Below are 21,283 nucleotides of genomic sequence, written 5' to 3' on the forward strand. Positions count from 1 at the left end.
CTTCTTTTAAAATTCTCCCACAGAGCTGTTTATTGTACAGAGGACTCGATAATGGTCACTACCTATGGTTCCATCTCGGTGCACGTTCCAACCACGTGTGGGAGCAATATTATTTGAGAGTATGTAAGATCCAGAACAGACTCCTGTCCTGTATTAACATTTACTCTTTTTTTCCTTCCATCTCTTAGGCACACTGAATTCCCTGAATCTAACAAGTATTCTGTAACCTGGCAGTTTCTGTCTGTTTTATCACTCCCTCACAATTTGTGATGTGAAGCTTCTCTGAAGGTCTTGTATGAGGATCAACTTGCGGGCATAAATGCTGTTTGACTAGAAACATAGGCTAAAGAGGAAAGCTACTGTCTTCAATAGATTGTTTACAGTCATGTGACGTTAAATTCAGGCAGAGGGCCAGAAGTGAAAACCGCAATGGATGAGATGGAGGAAAGTTCTTGCTGAGCTAGTTTAGGTAGACAGAGAAAATCAGAACATAACTTTGCACTGTTACATTGTATTGTTTAATTTGGTTTTCCTGTTCAACCACTAGATGGCAACACCAGACATGAATTGTACATACTGTACAGTATTTTTGTGTATAGCTATATCAAGTTTAATGTCTGAAATACAATAAATTAGGTTCCACAATAAAACGCTTCCACTGTGGCCATTGTAATGGCAATTTCAGTTCCTTGTGCTTGATCTACTTGAGACACCCCACCTCCCATTTCCTCATCAGGATATCAGGTCCTTTTGTGCTTTAAATTGTGATGTCCAGACCTCTAAACACCAACATACAAAATCCTGGGGGATGCCAGCCACCCCCTAGGGAGTCGGCTCCGATACCTCCAGCAGACCCAAAAGATGTGTATTCATACTTCTGGGTAGGGGAGGTGCTCCTAAGGTATAAATGTTTAGCTCTCCCCATGCTCAGGGTCTTTCTTCATTCTACCGCTCGTGTGATGATTGATCTTTTCTTTGCAAAGAAAATAAAACCTTGTCGGCCGGTGGAAGTCTCTATTTCATTCTTCACCAGCAGCAGAGAATTTCCATCAACAGATACACTGTCATCTACTAGTTTGCCCATGATATCACTGTTAGCACAGTTTACAATTTATAGGCACCATGGATGCCATTGCAATAATCAAATCAAATTATATATCATCAAAACTGTAATTAATCAAATCTTTCCAGAACATATTTAGTATATACAGTATTTGGCTGGCAATATGCAATCAAAACAGCTATTTACAATTCAACATTTGGAGAGTACAACATAACACAACTCACCATTTAATAACACACTCACTCATCACTTGTACTGAAATTTTGCCCGCCTCTCTTTCAAGCAGGCAAAGTGATCCGTTACCGTCTCATTGAAATCAGACATGTTCCTGACAAGTTCTCTCTCCATGGAAAGCATAGCCAATCGGTAATTTCCTGAATGAAATGATGGAGTTGCGGTTGCTAGCGATGTCAATCTTGCAGTCTCCCGAGTCCCGACACGCGCTGTGATTCTTTTTTTTTCCACGCGCTTTGCGTATCGTCCAAGCACGCATCAGTGCATATGCTGAAATCACGTCCAAAATTTGACAAAAAAATAAATAAATAAAAATCTCAACATGTAAAGTCTGAGAGCGCCTGCTGCGATTTTCAATCTGACTGAAATCGCCCAAAGGAGGCGGGGCTTCTGGTTGGAAAGTGATATTCAGGCTGCTGATTGGACACTACTATTAAGACTTAAACCAGCAAAATAAACTCTTTTCTCTCTTTTTTTTTGTGTGGCTTAAGGATGGTGGTGCGTCGCCCACTATGGGCCAGCCACCCCTGATGTGACCTTTACGTTATGTAGAAAAGCGACTTTTCAGCTGACCTGAAAGATTTGCTGCTGTTGAGGCAGCAGCTAAAACAACGAGCTGCCATTCTGTTCTAGAAAACAAATGAAAGCAGACAAAAGTCTGGAGGTAAACAACTAATATTAATACCATTAGCCTACTCAGCTTTTCCCGACTGTAGACACGTAAGATATTTTTTCCAGCACTTTTCCAGCATTTGGTACTCCATAAAAGCTCCTCCTGGTTTCTTGGTTTGATTGATCTGAGTGATTGTAAACGACGCAAAACATCAGCATTTTGAGTGTGTGTTATAGAGCTTCCTACAAGCTGTTGAGGAAAGGTGGCATGAAAGGCACTAAATACAGTTGGGGCTTTCTTCAATTTCCTTGTGTGGCTGGAGGTTGTTGTTTACTGTTGGGCACTGTGCCAGCGGTGTGGGCACTGGAATCGCCATGCGGTGCCATGCCACCTTTATATTCAGGTGTGTGGCAGTGGCTCTTCCTCCTCCTCTTCCGCTCCTCACCTGCTCCCGTGGTGGCTGTGGCTTGGCGTGTTGTGATCGCCATTGGGCACACTATTCTCTCCACTCATGTTAGTGTCCAGCCATCTTCTCCTTGTTGTCTGTGCGTTAACGTGCTCGCTGGTCTCCACTCCTTTCAGCGCGGCTGTGACGGCCCCAGGGCATTAGTCCTTTGAGGGTACTGTGTGTGCTCTGTCTTGCAGGTGCTCATCTGGGTGGAGCTAGGAAGACATCAAGTAACTGGGAACACCTGGCCAGTGTTACCAGGGTACTGAAGCCGCCTGCCCAGTCCGCGTGGGGGTGGGGGTTCGTGCTCGTCAACCACAGCAGCAGCAGCAGCGGGCTGCTGCCACGCTCTTGTCGGTCTCCACCACGACATGCTGCCTTCTGCTTTTTGAGTTATTGTCTTTTGGTTTTGCACTGACAACATGCACCACATACCATACAACACATCCATGCACCCTCACACACCACTGATACTGATTTCCACACCTCATCGCATTATCTATTGTTTGCAGTATTTAATAAACTTTTGTTAATTTTTGGAGCCGCCCGTCTGCATCTCCCTTATTTGTTGCGGCCTATGAGCCGGCCGTAACAGCGGCTGATTGCTGCAGCTGGGGAAAGAGGAGTGATTTGCTGGCACCCCGCTGTGCTGTGCACGGTTACCTGCAGCTCTGGTACATTAGTCTGTACGTTGTCTGCCTGTTTGTTTTATTTGTCACTCAACTCCAGCTGATTAATGCAGAGTGTGATTTTTAGGCTGTGCGTTCAAGCCGCACGTCTGAGGCTCACATCCTCCAGTTGTCGTGGTTTGCTGTGGCTGGTACGTACTGATTTTGTTTTCTTCCTGAATTGTTAAGTCAGTTTCATTTTATTAATTTACTAAACCTGATGTTTGTGTTTTTCTAGTGGCCCTGTGTAACTGTCTGGCCTGCAACTACCACCACTCTCTGGGCTGTGCTGCTGTTTTGGTTCTTTTTCTTTTGTTTTCTTTTTGGCTCGGTCTCGGGGGTTGGTCGGGTTAGAGCGGACTCCACCTTGGTCCAGTATGGCTGGTTGCTGCCTGAGTCCAATCTGTTTCAGAAGCTTATGTATTATTATGTACTCTGGGGTCTGCAGGATTGCTCACGCCTAGTGACATGGGCCCATTGTTTTAAGCCCTTATGTATTAATTCCTTGGGTTTCTTTAATTACGTAGACATTTGTTTAGTTCACACCAGCTTCGTTTAGCTTTTGGGGATGTTTAATTAACCTGTGTTTCTTGTTACCAGATGCTGTGGGCTGACTGTGGCAGTTTATTCCCTGGTGGTGGTGCGTTCTTCACATCCCCCCCTTTCTGATTTTGCGTATGTGTTTGCAGCATCATGAGTAATTGGTTTGAGGACTCCCCTCTCCCTTTTGGTTGCCCTGCCGCATGGTAAACCCCAGCCCGGTCCTTACTCCCACTTGCCCAATTGCCCATTTTAGTGTGTTTAACTGGTGTGTGACCTTATTTATCCATATTTTCTTTTGAATAAATTTTGTTAATAAAATTTGTTTTAACTGGGAATCATCTCACCCTGTGGTAGTTGAACCTGAGTGACCTTGCTTACTAAAGCAAACATTAGTTAGGATTTCCTGGGGTGTAATTCTCCATGTGGTGTTGTCGCATTTGGTATCTGGTTATTTCTCGATATGTAACGCCTGCCCTCTCTTGGCACACATGCAGCTAATTGAGTAAAGGAACACATGCGATACTGAGAACAGGCAGGAAAACAGACAGAGACAGGAAACAAAACATGACACAAGGAGAGTAACCTTCAAAATAAAACAGGAAACTAAGCAAAACAAACCCCAAAACCATATCAATATGACATGCTTACTTTGGTTAAGATTAATCAGGCTGGATTCTGTTAAATGTCAACAAAGTGCTTTGTTGCCTAAACCTAACCACAGACAGGACTAAGAATGCAAACCCTGGTAAGCCCACAGTTCTGTAAGTTTAACACCCACCATCTACACATAGCCAAATGTTGTCTGATAAGATAATCCATGCATTGCGTTTGTCACAACAATATTGTTGGGCCAACAAAGTCCCATATAACCATAATTTCTTCGACAAAAGGTTGTCAGTGTACCCAACACGACAATCATACCAGCAAGTTTTATACTGTACAGTCAATGTTCTGCCATGTGTGCTATTTCCAGTATTAACATTATTCTGGCAAATACTCGTTTGGCAGCACCTAAAGGGGTAGAGTGAGACATAAGGACAAAGGGCACAGAGCTAGACTATGAGGGCAAAACAGAAAGGGAAATTCCAGCGACAGTTCATGTCTCACGGTTACCTTGAGTTCATAGTTACCTGAAAGCTCTGTTTAACCAATGACAGTAGTATGTCAAAGGAAACTATCTGCTTCAGGTCAAACTGCTGCCGCAGCATCATGTTGGTAGTTGACCACAGTGAGTGTATTTGAAAGCTGCAGCAGCTCTGCTGTTATTAACAGCATCCTCAGACGTGTGAACAGACAGCAACAATGTGGTTTAACACGCTAATCAACCGCTCACTCTTAAAAATACACACTGAGGACGTGACAAAGACCCCGAAGAAAGACCGAAGAGGAGCATGAACCACACGAGCCTTTTCGAATGCTGTCAACAGCTCCACTACTTTACACTGTTCAAGTGTCCTCCAGCTGCCAGTTGGAGCATTTCCATCAACCTCTTTTTGTACACATTTTCAATTTGCCAATAAAAAACTGCCAGAAATTTCTTGAGAAAAGTGTAAACTGTTTTTCTGCCGTGCTGAGTTGGAAAAGTTGGTGAATTGATAAAAGCAAAATGCAACAAAGTGCAACTTGTGTGGAGTAATGAGGAGCTTCCTCCATTTAATGCATGAAACAAACATAAATGTCATATTTCTGTCATGTTTTCCACATTTCATTGTTTTCCATGAGAAAACTGGAAGAGTGGAGAATTAACTCCACCTGATGTTTATCTGCACGCACACAAACAGTAGTGGATGGAAACATACATTCATTTTCAATGCATTAAGTATTAGTTATTTCAACTCTTGATTATTTTCTCCAGCTGTTTGGTCTATTCAACGAAAATGGTGAAGCGATTCCAATAGCTGGAGATGATGTCATCAAATTTTGTCCTCAATGAGTGAAGAAACCAGAAAATATTCACATTTAAGGAACTGGAATCAATGACAGAACCTCAAGTCCAGTTGCCTCTGGAAAGCACCCAGAAGCTCCATGACCTGGATGAGTGGACGAGCATCTTCACAGCAGATGGTGCACCTTCAGGAAGAACATCATGGATGAGGCAGGTAACTGTCACACCTATGTTGTAAACTTTGGCCACAACTTTTTTCAGTCGATGCTCGACTAATAGTGGCTGTATGATTTTATGGGCCATGAAGAGCTTAAAAAGTTTGGGAAATTTACATCACTACCAAATTCCTGATTAAAAATGCAGTATTGATAATGCACAGAAAACCAAGCGTGCTTTGCAATGAGCTTAAAAGCAAACTAAATGACACCTTATTGCATATTCAGATTCAAAAATTAAAAATAATAAGTGAGTTTCTAACATCACTCGCTAACAGTTTGCCTCCATCTCCTCAGTCCCTCAGTCCCTGGAGTCAGTGGCCTGTAAAACACACAGGGTTTAAGAAGACTGGTGGGCGCTAAACGCAGGAAGTAAAGTAAAACTGGAATGCCTGCTGTGTCACTGTCTGTGAGAAAACATGTTAAATGTTCGTCCTTTAAGCCTCCCAATAACCCACTTTGACTATATTTCCCCAATCTCACTGAACTCACTGTAGGCCTTTTCTAGTGCAGCACTTCTTTTTGGAATTGGGTCTTATGTAAACATTATGTAAATATATATATATATACACACACACACACACACACACACACACTAATAAAGGAATATTGAATAATTGAATAATTCTAACTGAATTGAATAAACTGTAATGTTCGAGGAAAGAGATTCTGGATCAGTCTAACCTGTAGTAGACTGAAGAATACATGCCACTCTGGTCTGGCAGACGTGGTTTGGTACCTGCTCTGGACACGTCTGGTCCTGTTTCAGAAACAAATGACCTTTTTCCTCTACTTCACAAAATATTCATTAAAATATTCAATTATAATTCTTCAATTATTCATTGTGTTGCAGCTTCTTCTGTATTGTGCCTTTTTTGTGCGTCCAGGTTGTGAAGTGCTCGTTCTTAAAGATTACACACAAAATGAAAGAGCAGCAAAATGTGCGAGAAAAAAATATACTGCAGAAGTAACAAACACAGCTGGAGATAACTCGAAATTGTTCAGTGTGTTTGTGTTAAATGGACAATTTTAAACTTTCCATCACATATATGGACTCTGGTGCCAAGTCGAGATGCTGTTCTTCATACGCTGCTCACCTCAGACCTCAGTGTGGGCAGTAAATTCAGAGCTTCATTGGCTCATGAAAACAATGCCTGTGAAGATTATTCAGCCAGTGATTACCTCTGTGTTTCCCATAGAGACGTAATCCCATCACCAGCAGCAGCAGAGGCACAAATCCAACAATCCACAGCAGGAAGAGGAGATCGGGGGAGCGACTGTGTGAAGGACGAGTCTCTTCCGAGCCGACTTCACTTCGACGGAAAACAGTCAGCCGGCTCTCCGGTGATTCTCCAGCTCCAGAGATGCTGCACTTGTAGAGTCCTTCATCAGACTTGGAAACATTCTGGATGGTCACATTGCTTTTATACTGGGTCCCGAGATGGAAACCATCTTTGAAGATATCGGCAATGTGTTTTGACTGACTGTTCTTGTTTCTGCAGTGAAGAATCACATCGAATCCCTCCTCCACAGGACGGGCTGGCACTTGCAGGATCACGGGGCCATCTGAACGATGTGGTACAAAGATATGTTATATCAAACATTATTTCTACATATGCTCATTAGAAAACATCAGCCATGCAATAAGCCGACTGAAGGTTTGGTTAAGAGCGTGAGGAATTTTGTGCAGAATAGTGATAACAGCTCCGTTCCTGTATTTTCCAAAATCTAAGATGAGCTTAGTGCATTACTGCATCAAATAAACTGAAATCTCTCCATGATTTGCTAAACATACCGTTGACAGTGATGCTGACAGCACTGCTCCTTTCTCCCTCTGCGTCTTCACACCAGTAGTCTCCACTGTGTCTTTTAAAGGCAAGACCAATGGTGCATGATGGTGCTGAAGAGTTCCAGTTAGAAGAGTTTGTTGGATTTATTTGGTTGGGTTTCCTCATCACTCTCCATTCAGTCGAACCACCCAACTCTTCACAGCTTATACTGATGGTCTCATACTCAAAAAACTGCAGTCTGTCTGGAGAAACACGAGGAAATGCTGCATCTGAGACACAGAGACAGAAAGCAGTTCAATTAAAGACGAGGTCCAAGTGAAATATTCATCATGTATAAAAACAGGACAAGCGAGCAGCAGAGTAACATGGCTGGGGCTCTGCTCGTGTTCAAAGGACTGCGGTTATAGTGTCTGCTCTATCATTTACTCTTGGTCCATAAACACTTTTGATCAGATCAGAATCACAATCGACTTTATTGACCAGGGGTGTGCACACATGGAATTTGTGCTGCTCTCAAACAGTTCAGAGAAAAATGTTCAGTACAGACGATAACTGTCAAGAGTCTCACATGGCCCAGCACTGACTGACTGATTGCTAGCACATTAGCCAATTAGCTTTCTCCTACTTACCAGCCTTTCCAGCAGAGTAACTGTAGTCAGCTTGTGTGACCAGCAGGACCAACACGACCATCACTGGAGAGACAAATGAAGAGAGCTGTCTGTCAAACATAGTGTGCAGATATTTGTCTGCTGGCTAAATGGACCAATGAGTAAAACAAAAGTCTCAATACTCACACAGTCTGCTGCAGAGAGCTGTAACGTCCATGATGCCTGGCTGCTGACTGTCAGCACCAGGCTGAAATACAGCTAAGATGTGATGCAGGTAGGAACCTCCTCTTCCTGTGGATGAGTTCGACTGTTGATGCAGCAGCAGGGTTGAATCGCAGATCTAGAAATATCCATGTGAGGCAGAGCTGCTGCAGTGGAAATCTCACTGGTTTGATCACAATAAGTGTGCGTGCTAAAGACAGAAGCTAGGTAATCAACCTTCAACATATGCAACAAACATGAAACAGATTTAGTGTTTCGCTCAAAGACAGCGAAACGGACCAGATAGATTGTCAGAGACGGGATTGAGCCTGTGATCTCTTGTGCATGAAATGATGTCCGTATTGCAATCTGGCCAGAATTGATCTTCCACCCTGTTGGACTGAACGCTGTGAAAGGATGATGTTTTCCTTTAATGCCTGAAAGTAGTCCCACTCTGTCCTCTGCAGTCACTCAACCACTTTCACTTCTAGGCTGCTAAAGATGACGTGGATAGAAGCTCTTGTCACTTCTCAGATTTTACTGTCTCAACAGACTTCCTCTTTTGTGAAATACAGTTATGGTAGAGCTACAATAATAATCAGCTGATATTTTATGTGACTGCAATTATCAGTTCAAGTTGAACTCCTGATTTAGAAGTTGTTCATAATCATCAGGAAATACATTACATTGCCAAAAGAATTGATTCACCCTCCAAATAATTGAAATCAGGTGTTCCAATCACTTCCATGGCCACAGGTGTATAAAATCAAGCACCAAAGCAATGCAATGCAATGCAGCAATGACTGTTTCTACAAACATTTGTGAAAGAATGGGTCGCTCTCAGAGAGCTCAGTGAATTCCAGCCTGGTACTGTGATAGGATGCCGCCTGTGCAGCAAGTCCAGTCTGGAAATTTCCTCGCTCCTAAATTTTAGATTAGATTAGATTCAACTTCATTGTCATCGTCAGAGTGCAACACAGAGACAACAAAATGCAGTATGAACTCACACACCGATGGCACAGCATGGGGGGCAGTTTTTGGGGTTCAGTATCTTGCCCAAGGATACTTCGGCATGTGGACTGCCGAGGCCATCGAACCGCTGACTTCTTGATCAGTGGACGACCGCTCTACCTCCTGACCTACAGTAAATCTTCCGCAGTCACCAGTCAGTGGTATTATAACAAAGTGACTCAGCAACAGCAACTCAGTTCCAAAGCAGTCACATAAAGTCACATAAAATGACGGAGCGTGGTCAGCGGATGCTGAGGCGCATAGTGCGCAGAGGTCACCAACTTTATGCAGAGTCAATCGCTACAGACCTCCAAACTTCATGTGGCCCTCAGATTAGCTCAAGAACAGAGCATAGAGAGCTTCATGGAATGGGTTTCCATGGCTGAGCAGCTGCATCCAAGCCATACATCACCAAGTGCAATGCAAAGCGTTGGATGCAGTGGTGTAAAGCATGCCGCCACTGGACTCTAGAGCAGTGGAGACACCTTCTCTGGAGTGATGAATCTCGCTTCACCATCTGGCGATCTGATGGACGAGTCTGGGTTTGGTGGTTTCCAGGAGAACCGTACTTGTCTGACTGCATTCTGCCAAGTGTAAAGTTTGGTGGAGGGGGGATTATGGTTCGGGGTTGTTTTCAGGAGCTGGGCTTGGCCCCTTAGTTCCAGTGAAGGGAACTCTGAATGCTTACGGATTACAAGAGATTTTGGACAATTCAACGCTCCCAACTTTGTGGGAACAGTTTGGGGATGGATGGCCCCTTCCTGTTCCAACATGACTGCACCAGTGCACAAAGCAAGGTCCATAAAGACGTGGATGAGGGAGTTTGGTGTGGATGAACTTGACCGGCCTGCAGTGCACTGAGTCCTGACCTCAATCCGATAGAACATTAGTCATTCTGTGGAAGTGGCACAACAAACAGCATGTTACAAAGATCACCGCCGTTATGAAGATGTTACATGATCAAATGTTCATGGAGTTTATTGGAGCAGCTCTCTGCAACATGTGAGCAAACATTTATCTGAGCTCCTTGTAATGCCTGTATTTTTAGCATAAATGTTTTGTTTTAAGAGCCTTTAAAGTGACTTTAAGTGACACATTTTATCTTTCCAGCTGCTTCTGTCTCATCCAGTTCTAAATACTGGATCAACTCTTCATCGTCATGCGTCTGTCTGTTGTTGCTACTGTCTTGGCTTTGTCCACATGGAAAAGTAAGTCACAGCTCTTGATGCTTAAACTGTTTTGATAATTAAAAAAAAAAAACATACATTAAAACATATGTAGAAGAGTTCATTGTTGAAAAGCTTAAGTGAACTTTTATTCTTGGTCATACAACGATTCAGTTTCACACAATGTCGTTGTGCTTTTCCTGTTCAATTGTAGATAATTTCCAAAAAGATGAGAAAATGGACCATGACAAGATAAATTCACTGTTTCCAAAGCAGTCACAGGACATAGAGAGAGAATGTGAGAAAGTGCCAACAGCATTGATGGAACAGAAGCACAAATTAAAAAGGTAAGACAGACAGCAGGCCTCATAGAAACTGAAGCAGAGACAGAAAATATAAAAGTCAACATTTTGCAGCTTTCCAATGAACGTGCTTACTAATGTGTCGTAAAAGCAATCCAGTAATTTTTCTGATAATGGAAGATAAGAGCATGCGACCATAATGCATAAAAAGAGCAAACTGGTCAAGTCTTTGAAGTACTGTGCCATGACATATATTTTCTATCATATTTGTGTGGTGTATATAAAATATGTTTTTCACATTTCTTGAGACTTTATTATTTTATTCACTAACAAAAAATTCACTTATTTTGATTTTCATTATTACAGTTGTTTTGGTTCAATGCCAAAATCTTTTCCTTCACGTGGTTCTTTTCTTTAGGGGATTCATATTTGGTTTATTCCATTTTTCAGAATTCCACAAAGCTGAAGCAGAAGGACAGACTGTTCCTGAAACCTGCATTCATCGCCTTCAGCCCTGACACTGTCTTTGTCCTTCTGCTTATACACACCTGTGGAGGTAACGCACACACTGATCTAATGTCCAGTGGTTTTATTGTCTATTGTCTTAAACTATTGATCACTCAAAATATTTACTGTATTATTGTTTAAAGTCAAATTCTAACATTTCTAGAAAACATTGTTGCATTTGTAAAGCACGCTTCTGCTCATGGCATCATTTTAGCAATTATCATTTGGGTTTCCAGAACATGCAACTGCATGACAGACGTGCTGCAACAAGCTCATGAAAACCAAATCAGATTTTTCTGTGACACCAAATTTGGCTTTGTCTGGAAAAATGCTCCCACTGAATTATTGTTGTTCTGCTGTCATTTCAGCTGATTTGATTGGATCCGTTTCCACAGTGTCTCAGCACGGCTGGTGTCCTGGTCGACCTGGCTTTTGCTTTTATTGTAGCTGTTTATGTCAGGTATAAATGGAAACGTAAGTCACTTTCATGGTTGGTGATATGCAGCGTTGATGATGAGGATTCTTCACTCAAAATGTGAAAATACCCTGAATGATATTTGTGAAAGTGAAAAGTGAAATGCTATTAAAGAAGAAAATGTGAAATGAATTTGGTTTGACGTTTCTGACATTTCTGTTTCTGTTGTTGAATTTTCTTATTGTTTCTCCAGTGGAGAAGAAAAATGTGCAGCTTCTAAAGGAGAATAAAGAGAAAGACTGGCAAGATGTGCTGACTGCACTGATGGAGGTGAAGACTGGACTGGAGAACCAGAGGGAGGAGGTGGAGAGGGAGAAGGAAGGAAACAAGCAGAAGCTTCAGGCAGTGGAGGAGGAAATAACGGAGAGAGAGAAGGCATTTGACAAACCGGAGGAGTTATTGAGAGAAAAAGAAAGCTTACTGCGAGCTCAATGGAAACTGGACCAGACAAAGAAAGACAATGAGAGTCAGCTACTGAACACTGAGAGACTGCTGGAGCCAATAGAAACTCAGGTCACAAGAATACATCGTGAGAAGGAAGTCGACACGCAAATCTGACTTTTGGCCGTCAGACGAAGAAAAAATGTGGACAAAAAAGTCAATAAAGTTCAAATTACAACTGCCTTAAATATAAAACAGATCTCTTTGGGTCTGTTCTGACAAAGAGCTTTGCTTTCTAGAGAAGTGAAAAACAACTTAATCCAATATTTTAAAATGCTTGATGACATATAGGAGGTACTTACAGATTTCATCAACTGCATGTGAGGATCTTAAATATTAGAAGCCTTCACAACCTGAATTAATACAAAATCTCTAAATATTTGAACAGAAAGTTCAACATTTGTATACAGGAACAAAAAAAATGCAGTTTGTGACCTGATGGGGAGCAGCAGTGCAGGTTTTGACTACGAGGACATCAGGGCGTGGAAGTTACAGCTGGATGAGACGGATTTATTACAAATGGCTGTTTGCAACAAAATCTTTTTTTTTTTTAAAAAAAGCATCTTCAAATATGTAAACATTTACAGACTATACTTTTCTGAATTAAAACATTTTTTGCACTGAATGTCTGCTGCTTTTCTTTCTTATTGTCTGCTCTGTGGGCAGGTCAGTCTAAGATCAGATAAGATAAAACTGTATTCATCCCACACCGGGGAAACTGAATTGTTACAGCCAGTAAAGTATAAAAAGAGAAGCATAGAAACATGAAAAGGACAAACATCCTCCTCTAATAGTGTCCAGAGGGCAGCCCAGGACAGAGCCAGCTCTCCTGACCAGTTTGTTAATGTTAGGCAGGGCTCTGTTTTCCCCTTTTTTCCCCTTGTGGTCTGTCCGTCTTCCCTTGTCTGTCTATGACCATGCAGTAAGGCTGCACCTGCCAGTCAAGCTCCACCTGCCTGCCTCCTCTCACACCTGCAGATCATCATCTCATCACCACCTATTCAGCAGCTCCATTTAACCCCGGCTCTTCCCTCCAGTACTCGTCAGATCGTCTGAGGAAAACGAGCATTGAAGCAGTTTCAAATATGAATTCAGTTCAATTCAGTTTATATGAGGCCAAATCACAACTGAAGCTGTCTCAGGACGCTTTCCAGAGAGAGCTGCTACAAACCAAACTCTTCATCTACAGAGACCCAACACAACCTCATGAGCAAGCGCTTCTAATAACAGACTCCTCACTATATGTAGCACGTACAGCACAGTACATACAAATGTGATATATTTCTACATGTGATACATGAAGAAGCGATATGACTTGATGGAAAGTTGATATTGTTGACTGAAACCTGGCTGTGTCCTGAAGAGTATGTGAGCCTAAATGAAGCTACTCCTCCGAGCCATATTAATACCCACATTCCTCGAGGCAGCGGCAGAGGAGGTGGAGTTGCAGCCATTTTTGACTCAAGCCTTTTGATCAACCCTAAACCTAAACTCGACTATAACTCATTTGAAAGCCTTGTTCTCACTCTTTCTCCTGAGAAATGGAAAACAGTGCAGCCACTTTTATTTGTTGTAGTATACCGCTCTCCTGGTCCTTACTCCGAATTTATAGCTGAGTTCTCGGAGTTTCTATCAAGTTTAGTTCTTGAAGCAGATAAAGTAATTATTGTAGGTGACTTTAATGTACATGTCGACGTTGATAATGACAGCCTTAGCACTGCGTTTATCTCAGTATTAGACTCAGTTGGCTTCCGCCAGAATGTACATGAACCGACTCACTGTTTTAACCGCACCCTCGACCTTGTTCTGACATATGGCATTGAAATCAAAGACTTAATAGTCTCCTCACAGAATCCTCTTTTATCAGACCATCATTTAATAACTTTTGAATTCATATTACCAGACTACCAGCCAGTAGGCAAAAATTCTTATACCAGACTCCTATCTGATAGTGCTGTAGCTAAATTTAAGGATATGATCCCATCAGCATTTAATTCAATGCCATGTCTCAATACAACAGAGGAGTCTTATGCTAACCTTAGTCCCTCCCAGATTGACTTCCTGGTTGATCGTGCTACAGGATCGTTGCGTATGACACTTGACTCTGTTGCTCCCCTAAAAAAGAAGAAAATTAAACAGAGGAGGTTAGCTCCATGGTATACTCCTCAAACCCGCAAATTAAAGCAAACTTCACGGAAAATAGAAAGGAAATGGCGTTCTACCAATTTGGAAGAATTTCGGTCCGCCTGGCAAGACAGTCTTAAAATATACAGGAAAGCCCTCCGCAGTGCCAGGGCAGCCTATTACTCTGCACTAATAGAGGAAATTAAGAACAATCCCAGGTTTCTCTTCAGCACTGTAGCCAGGCTGACAGAGAGCCATAATTTTATTGAACCATGTATTCCTTTAGCTCTGAACAGTAATGACTTCATGAGCTTCTTTAATGATAAAATTCTAACTATTAGAGACAGAATTCATCGACTCCTGCCGTTAACAGGTACTGTTTTGTCTTCAAACACAGAAACCGTAGAAACTGTTACTCAGTCTGTCGCAGTTTTAGACTGTTTTACTCCTGTTGACCTTCACCAACTAATTTCAATAATTTCATCATCAAAATCATCTACCTGTATTTTAGATCCTATCCCGACTAAGCTGTTTAAAGAAGTATTACCTCTAATTGACTCTTCAGTTTTAGACATGATCAATCTCTCTTTATCAACAGGCTACGTACCACAGTCCTTTAAAGTAGCTGTGATAAAACCGCTACTGAAAAAGCCTACTCTTGATCCAGGGGTTTTAGCCAACTATAGACCGATATCCAACCTTCCCTTTCTCTCAAAAACTCTTGAGAAAGCAGTTGCCAATCAGCTGTGCGACTTTCTAAGCAATAATAGTTTATTCGAGGATTTCCAGTCAGGATTTAGAGTGCATCATAGCACAGAGACAGCACTGGTTAAAGTTACAAATGACCTTCTAATTGCATCTGATAAAGGATTTGTCTCTGTACTAGTCTTATTGGATCTTAGTGCTGCATTTGACACCATTGACCATGGTATCCTATTGCAGACACTGGAACATTTCATTGGCATTAAGGGAACTGCGCTAAGCTGGTTTAAATCCTACTTGTCAGATCGCTCTCAGAAGCACTCAATAAATTTTCATTGCTATGCAGTTGATACCCAGCTATATTTATCAATGAAGCCGGAAGAAACCAGTCAGTTAACTAGACTACAAGCATGTCTTCATGACATAAAGACCTGGATGACCTGCAATTTTCTGATGCTAAACTCGGACAAAACTGAAGTTATAGTAGTAGGCCCTAATTGTTGGTTTCTTTGTAGATAAAACAGCTTGGTCTGTACCAGCTCTATATGGAAAGTGTCCTGAGACAACTTCTGTTGTGATTTGGCGCTATACAAATAAATAAAATTGAATTGAATTGAATTAAACATCTTAGAAAGTCACTTTCTGATGACATAGCAGCTATGGATGGCATTGCGCTGGCCTCCAGCACCACTGTAAAGAATCTGGGAGTCATCTTTGACCAAGACATGTCCTTTCACTCCCATGTAAAGCAAATTTCAAGGACTGCCTTTTTTCACCTACGTAATATCGCAAAAATCAGGAATATTTTGTCTCAAAATGATGCAGAAAAACTAGTCCATGCATTCGTAACTTCCAGGCTGGATTATTGCAATTCTTTACTATCAGGCTGCCCAAATTCGTTGCTGAATATTCTCCAGTTGCTCCAGAACGCTGCAGCACGTGTTCTGACAAAAACCAGGAAGAGAGATCATATTTCTCCAATACTCGCCGCTCTGCACTGGCTCCCTGTGAAGTTTAGAATAGAGTTTAAAGTTCTCCTCCTTACTTACAAAGCCATAAATGGCCAGGCACCTTCTTATCTTAAAGAGCTCATAGTACCTTATTGCCCTACTCCAACACTGCGTTCCCAGAATGCATTTCTACTTATGGTTCCTAAAGTCTCAAAAAGCAGAACAGGAGTCAGAGCATTTAGCTATCAAGCTCCTCTCCTGTGGAACCATCTTCCAGTCTTTGTCCGGGAGGCAGACACTGTCTCTACATTTAAGAGTAGGCTTAAAACTTTCCTTTTTGATAAAGCCTATAGTTAGGGCTGGCTCAGGCTGGTCCTGGACCAGCCCCTAGTTATGCTGCTATAGGATTACACTGTCGGGGGACATCCAAAGATACACCGAGCTCCTCTGTCCTTCTGTCCCTCTCCATCTGCACGCTTTCATGTCCTACCACAGCGTGTTACTAACTTAGCTCCTTCCCTGGAGTCTCTGTGCTTTGTCGTCTTGCAGGTTCCCATGGACAGTGGCTGAATCTGGATTGTGGATTTCAGCTGCGTCTCCTGCCTTGGCCCTGCCTGACATCCACTGCAACTGCTACTACTGTTATTACATCCACGGTCACTGTTACTGTGACTGCATCTCTTTCTCTCTCTGACTGCATTTCTGTCTGTCTGTCTGTCTGTCTGTCTGTCTGTCTGTCTGTCTGTCTGTCTGTCTGTCTGTCTGTCTGTCTGTCTCACTCTCCCTCTCTTGCTCTCCGTCTCTCACCCAACCGGTCGAGGCAGATGGCCGCCCACCCAGAGTCTGGTTCTGCTCGAGGTTTCTGCCTGTTAAAAGGAAGTTTTTCCTCACCACTGTCGCCAAGTGCTTGCTCATGGGGGAATTGTTGGTTCTCTGTAGATAAAAGAGCTTGGTCTGTACCAGCTCTGTATGGAAAGTGTCCTGAGACAACTTCTGTTGTGATTTGGCGTTATATAAATAAAATTGAATTGAATTGAATTGAATTGAATCTGTTGAGCAGCTGAAAGACAACGGAGGAAAACTGGGCTCACAGTTCACTGTAATATATAGAAAGAAGCCATGACTGTCTATAACAAAGCAGTACGTCTGGTCAGAAAGGATTACTTGATTACTTTATTGCAGAGCATGCTGGGAACTTTAGAATATTATTGTCCACTATTGACCAGCTGCTCAGCACCGCCCCCACACATCCACAGTTCCTGCATCAAGCTGTGAAGGACTTGCATTGATATTCACACATCTATAGAGCAGATGTAACCATGGAAAAATTCACCTGCATTTCATTAACTGAGCTCTGTAAGACTGTCACTGAGTCAGACTCCTCCACCTCATGCTGACTCTGTCCCAGCCCTACAGTGTTTGAAGTCATCTCCTGAAGACTGGATGAAAGCCAACAGACACTTTTAGTGGAATGTAAATGCACAAGTACTTTGAAATGTTCCTATACATCTGTTGACGTGGAGTTTCCCCTCCAGGTTCGAGTGTTCTCACAGCAGTGAGCTTAAATAGGTCATGTATGTGGGTGAGGCATCATGCTTTTCTTTTTTTAATTTAGACTCAAAGAGAAAACACTGATAACATAAGGAAGACCAGTCAATACAGGCCAGTTAACTGAATAATTATTCATAAGTTCAGATGTATCAAGTGCGAAATGACCGAGGAAATGTGCGGTGCCTCACTCCAACTGCATGGCTGGCGTACGCACGTTTCTACAGCTGTTGATCCTTTGGCGACATTAGAGGTGATGCTGGGATGTGCACATCAGAGACACATGAACAATTAACACTGATGAACAATTAACACACCTACGTGTCTGCAATTACATAGTGGATATAAAAGCATGCGCAAAGTGGTGCAACAAATACAGTTAAAAACTATGGCTGCTTTAGCAGAATTAGAAGATATTGCAAATGGTGCAATGTGAAGAGAGCGTGTGTTCAGAGAGGATTTACTGGCACATGATGGCAACTGGTTCATCAGCCGCTTTAGGTTCCTGAAGGCAATCCTCCTGAACTGTGCGCAGAGCTGCGGCCGGCCTTGGAGCGCAACACAGCGAGGAGCCATGCGCTGCCTGTGCCCATACAGGTGCCGACCACAATGGGGTTCCTGCAACCGGCGCATTCCAGAGGGAGCCGGCCGACCGATCGGGACTGTGCCAGTCCACCCTGAGCCAAGCCATGCCAGCCGTGTGGGACGGAATTATCCGCATGCCAGCCAGGTATATCAAGTTCCCATACAATGCAGCTGAACAGGTCAACATTAAAGTGCAATTTGCAGCGAGAGCTGGTTTTTCTAATATAATCGGAGCTAGGGACTGCACACACATTGCTATAAAAGCGCTATCACATGATGAATTTGTATATGTCAACAGGAAACGTTTTCATTCGATCAATGTACAGATCATATGTGATGTGCAAATGCAATTAACCAACATCGTGGCGAGGTGGCCTGGTTTAACGCACGATTCATACATTCTGAGTAACAGCATGGTTGGGAACAGACTACAAGCTGGCACTGTGTGTGATGGGTGGCTTTTTGGTCAGTGGATTTATTCTTGTAATTGTCATGATATTCATCCACGTGATGCAACATCATTACTAGTCAGTGGTTAAAGTTAGAGGCTTGCTGTTTGTTGCTGGTTAAACTATAGCTTAAGATCTTTCTAACAAGCCCCTGATTGTCTCTGTGTGCAAAGTACTCATGTTACTAACCCCGTGCGGAAAGTGTCAAATGTCTTAATCAGCTTCATCTTTTCCCTGCTGCAATTCTGCACTAATTCAGAATCAGAATCAGAATGCCTTTATTAGTCCCCCGGAAGGGAAACTTCATTTCAGTTACATCCCGTCCAAGAAACATGAAAAGAACAATGACACATAGCATGGGGAGTACAGGAGCGGGAGAACTGTGGGTCTGCACAATCAAACGATCAGCGCCCCGTTTACTTAGATGAGAAAAAAAAGAGAACAAGAGGGAGGAAGAGGGAAAAAAAAGCAAATCCCAAACTAGACTCCTGTAAAGCACACAAGCAACATAGTAAGACATTACAACAAAACTCAAGACTGGCACATGTGGGAGCAGGTGAGGGTGTTGGGGGGGTACGTGTCGCAGCACAGACACTGAGGGGGCATGCACGCAGCCACATTACGGCGTTGAGTTTGAGGGGGTGAGTGTGTTATATGTGTCTTCGTGTGTGTGTATGTGTAAGCCCATGTACATCATCTCCGCTCAGTTCCAACCTATTGTCTCTTACGTCTGATGACTGATGATGAAGACACAGCCGTAGCCATGGAGATGACCTCGGAGAGTTCTGATCCAGAGACAAAGTTCACGGGAGTAGAGGGTGTTTGGGGGAGGAGATAGGGCCAGAGCGTCATGTCTGCATAACATCCAGGAGAGTGGAGAGATACCGACCTTGGGAAGGCCGGTTATCTCAGGGAGCCAATGAAGATAACAATTGTTCAGGTTAGGCCAACACTGCAATTTTCGTCTGCCTTGAGTCTTTCTGAGTCTCCCGGTGGCTGTAATTCAGATATATCCAAATTTGGTGGTCAGTTTGATCTGAGCCGAGCTGACAACTTCTCCAAGTTGGCATCCACCCTGTGAAGGAGTTCAGAATTCGACTCCAGCCTGCGATTTTGATCAAGAATCGCATCCAGTTTGCGACCGATCTCATTTGTCGCTTGAGTCTGAGTGTTGACAGCCCTGCACATTCCTCAACCATGATGGGCAGCCTCTCAATAGCCAAGTGTCCTGCCATCAACTTCCGAACTTTGCGATAAATCAGGAAGCTGCTAACTCCAGACAGCAGAAAGCCTGTTATCATAATTCCAATTATGTATATGTCTTCAACATCCTCAACGGAAAGGATCGACAGGCACACGATCCTCCGCCTCTCCCAGGAGTCCATCGTGTATCCTGCTGCAAACGTCCCGTCAGGGCAGGAGGGCTCTCCTTTACCTCTTTGTCTCTTTGTCGAGAAAATTTGGTCGATTGCATTGAGAGACCAGCTAATCAAATCCATGATTTTAGATTTTCTGAGAGAATGCAGCAGCAGCAGCAGCTCAATTCCATGTTGATTGGGATATACAAAGGAAATGTGCTTGCATTCATGCGTGCGCACAGATTCATACATCTGGATATTTTTGTGCGTATAACGTTTTCTGGATTTGAGTGTACGCCATGTCTCAGTAGGAAATCCACGCAAGTCTTTGTAAATGAGGCCCCTGGTCCTTACTCCGAACTTATACCTGAGTTTTTATCAGGATTAGTCCTTAAAACTGATAAGGTAATTGTTGTAGGTGACTTTAATGTACATGTCAACGTTGATAATGACAGCCTTGGCACTGTGTTTATCTCAGTATTAGACTCAGTTGGCTTCCGTCAATATGAACCTACTCACTGTTTTAACTGCACCCTTGACCTTGTTCTGACAAATGGCATTGAAATTGAAGACTTAATAGTCTCCTTACAGAATCCTCTTTGATTGGACCATCATTTAATAACTTTTAAATTTGTATTACCAGACTACTACAGAGAGAGAGAGAGAGAGAGAGAGAGAGAGTCAGAAGAAGCACAAGAAGAAGCACAGAGACTCCGGGGAAGGAGCTACGTTAGTAACACGCCGTGGTAGGACAAGAAAACGTGCAGATGGAGAGGGACAGGAGGACAGAGGAGCTCGGTGTATCTTTGGAGGTCCCCCGACAGTCTAATCCTATAGCAGCATAACTAGGGGCTGGTCCAGGACCAGCCTGAGCCAGCCCTAACTATAAGCTTTATCAAAAAGGAAAGTTTTAAGCCTACTCTTAAATGTAGAGACAGTGTCTGCCTCCTGGACAAAGACTGGAAGATGGTTCCACAGGAGAGGAGCTTGATAGCTAAATGCTCTGACTCCTGTTCTGCTTTTGGAGACTTTAGGAACCATAAGTAGAAATGCATTCTGGGAACGCAGTGTTCGAGTGTGGTAATAGGATACAGTAAGAACAAGTATTGTGTGTCACAGCCTGATATATCTTCTTCTGTGGCACAGAGCTTCACTTTTGTCCAAAAAGTTTATAAAGCAAGACGGCGCTGTGTTAGGTGGCAGCCTGTTGCAGTAGCTCCGTCGTTTTCGTTCATTTTTGTTTATTTTTTTTCTCCGTTTCTTTTAATGTCTACTTCTTAACTGTCTTCTTGGTAACTGGGTTGCAATGTTCGCGCACAGTTTTCTAACTGTTTTGGTTGCTTTTCTGTTACTTTTTACACTCTTTGTAGTGGAGGGTCGCACAGAGGGGAGTGGCA

At 42.9% G+C, this 21,283-nt stretch overlaps 1 protein-coding gene across 1 annotated transcript; it reads right to left on the reverse strand.

Annotated features, from left to right (window-relative positions):
* Window positions 1-4,512: 4,512 nt before the first annotated feature.
* LOC139351734 (Fc receptor-like A) lies at window positions 4,513-8,351 on the reverse strand. Its single transcript, XM_070993737.1, has 5 exons — window positions 8,254-8,351; window positions 8,089-8,151; window positions 7,465-7,728; window positions 6,852-7,235; window positions 4,513-4,580 (listed from the first exon to the last, which is right to left on the reverse strand). The coding sequence occupies exons 1-5, from the start codon at window positions 8,282-8,284 to the stop codon at window positions 4,513-4,515; spliced, it is 810 nt and encodes a 269-aa protein (XP_070849838.1). The 5' UTR covers window positions 8,285-8,351.
* Between the last annotated feature and the right edge of the window lie 12,932 nt (window positions 8,352-21,283).

This window comes from Chaetodon trifascialis, chromosome 23, assembly GCF_039877785.1.
Source record: "Chaetodon trifascialis isolate fChaTrf1 chromosome 23, fChaTrf1.hap1, whole genome shotgun sequence".
NCBI lineage: Eukaryota > Metazoa > Chordata > Actinopteri > Chaetodontiformes > Chaetodontidae > Chaetodon > Chaetodon trifascialis.

What these genes read in the sequence shown, in the direction of transcription:
- LOC139351734 (XM_070993737.1), bottom strand. Translation starts at nt 8,284, where the DNA reads ATGGACGTTACAGCTCTCTGCAGCAGACTGT. An exon ending in AGCTCTCTGCAGCAGACTGT is followed by an intron (nt 8,152 to 8,253) that starts GTGAGTATTGAG and finishes TTGTCTCTCCAG; the next exon opens with TGATGGTCGTGTTGGTCCTG. An exon ending in TCTCTATGGGAAACACAGAG is followed by an intron (nt 4,581 to 6,851) that starts GTAATCACTGGC and finishes CTACCCCTTTAG; the next exon opens with GTGCTGCCAAACGAGTATTT.